At 30.0% G+C, this 6,722-nt stretch overlaps 1 protein-coding gene across 1 annotated transcript; it reads right to left on the bottom strand.

Moving 5' to 3' along the window:
* Positions 1–2,388: 2,388 nt before the first annotated feature.
* On the bottom strand, positions 2,389–3,708 carry LOC120138694 (40S ribosomal protein S4-like). Its single transcript, XM_039154109.1, has 4 exons — positions 3,619–3,708; positions 3,352–3,532; positions 3,031–3,128; positions 2,389–2,884 (listed from the first exon to the last, which is right to left on the bottom strand). Exons 1-4 carry the CDS (start codon positions 3,643–3,645, stop codon positions 2,456–2,458), a joined length of 735 nt encoding a protein of 244 aa, XP_039010040.1. The 5' UTR covers positions 3,646–3,708; the 3' UTR covers positions 2,389–2,455.
* Positions 3,709–6,722: the final 3,014 nt, after the last annotated feature.

Genomic DNA, 6,722 nt, shown 5'->3' with positions numbered 1-6,722 from the left:
TTTGTTTTAGGGCTCCGTTTATTTTACATATACCTTAACCGTATACAACAAATTAATCAAGTAATTTCACACATCTCCCATACCCATTTTCGGGTTTTATTTTATTTTAGCTTAATAAGTAAGTATTTAAATTAGTTTTCTTATTTGTTTTTAAGTTGTTTAAAGTTTTTCTTTCTTTCGAGGTATGTGTATTTAACAATTTTTTATTAGACCGTTAGGAATATTAAAAAAATCTATCAACCACTCAGAAAAGTCAAAGATTTATAAATTTTTAAAAATTTTATTAAAATGTTAAAATTAATGTCGTTTTAAAAAAACTCAAATTTTTTTCAAAAAACTCAACAAAAATTAAACACCTAAAATCCCTAAACTTAATCACTAAATCCGTAATCCCTACTCCTTAATCATCATCGACTGTGTCTTAAAATGAATTCGATGCATAAGATAATTAATTAGATCGACAATTGATTTTAACTTTGGTGGCTTAACGATAATCAATAAAATTTTAACTTTGATAGTCGGTGTTTGCAATTGATTTTATAGACGATGATAATTGAGGTTAAGAATTTGGGTATTTTAGAGATTTAGAAATTTAAGCGTAAGAATTTAGGGGTTTAAAGGTTTAAGGCAACAACAAAAGAGATGACTGATCAGTGGGTGATGATGATGGATGGGTAACTATTCGAGGACAACAATAAAGATTTAAAATTAAAGATTTTAGGAGTTTACTTTTTCTTCCTTTGAGATTTTAGACAATTTTTATTTTTTTAAATAACAATATTTTTATATTTTTAAATAAAAATTATATATATATATATTATTTAATAATTGTATAAAAGACTTAATATAAACATTTGTTTTTTTTTGACGAACCATTTTTAAAATTTATCTTTTGAGAAACATGCCTGTGTAAGCTCCATCCTAAATTAAATGTTTAAAACAGATTCCAAACTATGACATGTCATGTTTCATTTTTAAAGGTTCTTTTATTTTTATGTTTATTTAAGTTTAAAAAATCCTAATACAAATTAAAAGATAAAAAAATGAATATTAAATTACTTGAATTAAATAACTAAATATTCGAAATCAATTTTATAATTAAAATATTTCAACACTAACAACCGATGTATATGACTTGGACATAGACGGGAAAGGCATAAGATTTTATATTAGGAGATAAATTTATAAAATTTTAGAGAATAGTCAACTTATAAAATTTTAGAATAGACGGTAACAGATTATTAAAAAATAGATAGAAAAAAATAAATATATAAAAAAATGAAAATTTTAAGGTGCCAGTTAACATAAATGTTTTGGTTTTTGAGTGTTTTGATTCTACAAATACTTCCATGTAGAAGGAAACAATAAAATTTCTATAAGCATAGCCTCAACGGGCAATCACCATTTTTCACTAAACTAAATATTAGTATTTAATATTGTTGTCAAATTTTAAATTTTATTTTTAAACACGATATTGTAAAATTTAAATTATATTAATTTAAATTAAATTTACAAGATATGAGACTAAAAATACATTAATGTTTATAATTTAAATTGAATTCGGAAATACATTTAAATTGTAATTTATAAAATAAATATTTTTAAAAAAATAAAATTTAAATACTACATCGGTGTAGGTACAAACTTAGTTTAAAAAGCATTAAATTCAAATATTAAGCCTACTTAATATGTTCCAACCCTCAACCAAATAAGCAAATTGCACTGGTTTAATCAACTCGAATTCATTCAAATTTTACACACCTCAATAAAATATAGACATAATGTCAAAATTAGCTTCTCAACGTTTATTAAAATGGTCATTTTACTTATTATTTTATTTTTTGGAACATTTTGATCCCAACATTTCATTTTAAGGCAAAAAAGACAATGACATTTGACAGAATATTCATTTTAAGGCAAAAAGGATAGGACATTTAACAGAATAATCACTATGTATCTTATTCTTTTTTTTGGCATTTTAACGCTCAACATTTTATTTTAGGTTAAAAAGGTTCCTATTTTTTAGCGTTAATAAAGTGTTAACTAATGATTTTCACCAATAGAATGAGTTTTTTGCCCCCAAAGTGAAACGTTGAGGCTAAAGTCCTCCCAAAAAAAGGAATAAGAGCCAAAATGACATTTCGATAAACATTAGAGGCTATTTTTGGCATTATGCCTAAAATATACTAGTTCACCATAAAAAATAAACACTCAAAGTGTGCCCTGTTAAAGAAAATGTTCCTAATTGTTGTTGCTTAAGTTTCAGTTGTAATGTAACAGACCAATTAGGTAAAGAAATTTGATTTCAAAATCCAAATAATTAGTCCAAAATTGTCATAAGTAAAAACACAGCATAAATCCTACAAAAAATAAATAAATAAATAAATGACAATCAAATAGATTAATTCTTTTGTAAAAAAAACATTTCCAGATATTATATCTATAATCATAAAATTTAGACAGTAGCTTGGGCTGCAAGCCTCTTCCTAGCTTCCTCAATGATGGACAACTTGATACCCTTGCCCTTTGGAAGTGAAACCCATGGCTTTGTTCCTTTACCGATCGTGAAGATTTTGCCTAAACGAGTTGCAAACTCGTGTCCAGCGGCATCTTGAACGTGAATTGTCTCGAAGCTACCCTTCTGCTTCTCACGGTTCTTGATCACACCTACGCATCCCCTGTTTCTTTCCCCAGTGACCATGACAACATTTCGGACGTCAAACTTAATAAAATCAACAATTTTGTTGCTCTCTAGGTCAAGCTTGATGGTGTCATTAGCCTTGATCAGAGGATCCGGGTAGCGGATGGTGCGCCCATCGTAGGTATTGAGGTATGGAATACCCTTTTGGCCAAATTGGACAGACCGAACTTTGCAGAGTTTAAACTGAAAAGTATAAGTCCAGTGGAACAAGGTCAATCATTAAAATACAACCAAGGCAACACGATCAAAATACCAGTGAAACTTAACCAATAATTAACAGCAATAGCAGGAAATATAACAAATTGAGGACCAATTGGTACAATACAAACCTTGGTCTCATCAATTGTAATGGTACGAAGGCGAAAACGTCCTTTTGTGTCATAAAGAAGACGGAAGCCCTCATTTGTCTTTGGAATCGAAACAACATCTGGAAACAACAAAATCTTCAGACAATACTCGAGGATAGAGAAGTTCAGGTAAAGTGGAAGCAAAGGAGTCAATAGCAATCCATTGGGACAATTTGCAGAATCTAATTTCAGAGTCTAAAAGAAATGGGAAAATCAACAAAGAAACTGAACTTAAACTTAGTATAAGTTAGTAAATTGAGATTGAGAAAGTAAAAACTTCAAACAAAGGCAAATTCTACATACCCGTGAAACCAGCAGGGTATGTCTTATCTGTCCTAACCTTCCCGTCTACCATAACATGCCTTTGCATAAGAATGGCAATCACTTCTCTATATGTTAGAGCATACTTTAATCTGTTCCGCAGAATGAGAATAAGCGGCAAGCATTCCCTGGACTTGTGTGGTCCAGATGACGGCTTGGGTGCCTGCATGAACAAAGATTCAAAACAAAATTAAAAGACAGCAACATCAAATCGGTGAAAGACCAAAATGATTCAGGAAGATAACATACAAATGCACCACCAAGCTTGTCGAGCATCCAATGCCTTGGAGCATTGAGCCTCTTCAAATGTTTCTTGTACCCTCTAACCTGTAAAAACAAGGACAATAGGAGAAGTTCAGTCAAAAGAGTAGTGTAATAGACTTTGAAACAGAAGTTCAGTTTGACAATAGAAGAAGGCCAGTTTGACAATAGGAGAAGTTCAATCATCCCGAGTTGAGTTTTTATCGAGCTTTGACCGAGTCGAGTTCAAGCTACTCACGAGCTGCTCAACTCATTAAGCACCCCTATCTCTAACTAGTTTACATGTACACTAATAACAACATAAACATTTACCTTTATCTTACCATGTATTATGACAACCAATAATATGTCATAATACATGCAATGATCTTCACTCAGCATAATCGGCCATCAATAATTGAGATGATTTGTCTCAAGCCTCCCTAGTAGCATGCATTATGTCATGCAACATAACGATCATTTATTCATCATAGAACATGTTTGAATCATTTGTAAGTTTTCATAAATCATTTACTACCCACAAGGGTAATCCGATAATTTTCCATGCTTAAGGGTATTTTAGTCTTTACAATAAGAATGAACTCTTCAATTACTTTTTTTCTCATACGAGTGTTTTTAATCATTAGTCTTGTATAATTTATTATACCACATTATTCTAATCATTTTAATACATTAAGGGTATTTCATTAATTTCTCTCTAAGGGCTTTTTTATCATTTATTCCAGTTACAAGGGTATTTCAGTTATTTTCTGGCTTATATCCTTTTTATTATTTTGATAATGTCATTAATATATTAATCTTCTCGCCTTAAAGACATTTCAGAACTTTCACTATTTAATCTCTTTAACACTTAAGGATAGTTTAATAATTTGGCCATAAAAGGGATATATTTGTCATTTACTCATTCATAACACTCAAGGATAGTTTAATAATTTGGCCATAAAAGGGACATATTCGTCATTTACTCATTCATAAGGTTACTACTGTCATTTCCTTAATCATGATAGTTATTTCATTCATTATCTTAGGTCATTTCACTTATTTAAGTTCACACAGCAGTTCAACCATTGTAGCCTCTTAAGAATATTTTAATAAATTTTCACACAGGAGAGTATATTAGACATTTTAAAGCTTATGAGAGAATACTTGATTAATTTTTAGAGTCCTATAACATTTATCTTGCAATCAGAACTTTTATTGGTTAATTATTACGAATAATTATTTTGGTCATTTCACCTGTCAGAGGTAATCTGACATATTATTACGTATCATCACATAATTACTATTGTCATAGGGCATCTTTTTGAGAAGTCTAAAAAACGATAGTCTTAATATAGTGTTAAAGAAATGCGTTATCGGTTTTGTTATTAATTTTTTTAATATTTTCAATAAAAAATTACTTAAAACATTATTATTTCTATCGGTTTTGATATTATTGGGCGCTTTACCGGTTCTGTTAACATATCTAATAAAGCACTACTTAAAACATTATTTTTTTCTACTGGTTTTGTTATTATTGGACACTTTACTGGAAATGTTAAAAACATTAATGTTTTACGTATAAATAATAATATTTTAGGTAATTTTTTATCGAAAATATTTAAAAAATAATAATAAAACTGGTAGCACCTTTCCTTAGCCTATATTAAAACTGTCGCACGGTAGAACTTCCTCCTCCTCTTAAGGTTTACTATCTTTAAGGTGCGTTTGGATGGGGAAAAGAAGATTAACGGGGTGGCAGCCCCGTCCGTGCCATTAATGTTTTAACCCCAATAGTAAAATAAAAATTAAAATTCAATACTATAATCGATGAAATTGAAAGTTTAATTATATAAACGATACAACATTTAAAATTTAATGGTATCCGGTGTAGTTTACCTTAAATTTTCAACTACAAAAATGCAATTCCTACTCCTCAGATAAAAAATAAAATGGATTGTAATTCATACTCTTGTTCTGAAAGAAAATGAATTGCCATAAACAATGGCGGCTCACACGGAGGAGTAACAAAAAGGGTTTACTTCCAATCACAAACAAATCAGACTATGAACTTGCTGAATTGGGTTTAACTTTCCCTCCCAGAAATTGCAGTAGGTGTTCACGTTTCCAGTTGTCAATTCTGCAAAAGAACAGAGAAAGATTCAGAAGGAGCCTCATAGTTTCCACTAAAATCCGAGCAATATTCGACACAGATATAGCAAAATTTTTCGAAGTTTTTAAAATATTTTAAACCATATCCATGTTCAAATACTTATCAGACATGGATATTTCAAAATAACTAAAATGAAAAGTTAAAAGTGTAATATAACTGAAAAGGCTGAATTTCAAGATTTGCCAACCTCGACCTAAACTGCCTTTCAGGATATTATATGTGAAGCATTAGCATATAGATTCTTTAACACTTTAAAAATGATAACTAAAGATAATATAGGCCTCCGAATCGAAACAACGTATTTAGTACAACCACCTACCTAACATAAATTCAAGATCATTGACTTAGTTTTGACTTTTGAGGCAGTAAACAACAACAACAACAACAAAATCATATTTCCATATGCAATGGGATAAGGGGGAGGTGGGGTAGTAGGCTGCCCCCAACGCCAGGTTGAGAGCAGTTTCCGTGGAAGACCTCCGACAGTAAGAAAATTAAAAATAAAAATAAAATACAATGCATGGATAAATAAGTCAATAAATACATAGTTGAAATAGTTGAATAATTTTCATACGCTGTCTTCATATGCGCGTCTGTAATTTGAAGTAATCCCTACAAATAAATCCCTGCGTGAAAATCTCTGCTTATATTATTTTGATATTGAGGGGTAGTCTTCATGGATCGGATCATTTATGACTTGCTACCTAGAAAAAAAAATTGGGAGTTTATTAGAATAAAAAGGATGGATTCCTCAATCAAAAATACTGATCCTTCCAATTTAAAATCATGAAAACTTGTTTTAAATTATTCTTTTAAGCCCCCAAAGTTGGTCTTTAACTTAATGTACCTATAGTATTGATTTTATTACAAATTAGTCCATAGGCTTTGAAAAATGTATAATGTCACAATTTATGCCTAACGTTTAACGGAATAATTACTT

This window comes from Hibiscus syriacus, unplaced genomic scaffold (assembly GCF_006381635.1).
Source record: "Hibiscus syriacus cultivar Baekdansim isolate YM2019G1 unplaced genomic scaffold, ASM638163v2 tig00110705_pilon, whole genome shotgun sequence".
NCBI classification, from domain to species: Eukaryota; Viridiplantae; Streptophyta; class Magnoliopsida; order Malvales; family Malvaceae; genus Hibiscus; species Hibiscus syriacus.
This window is presented reverse-complemented; position numbering and strand designations above follow the sequence as displayed.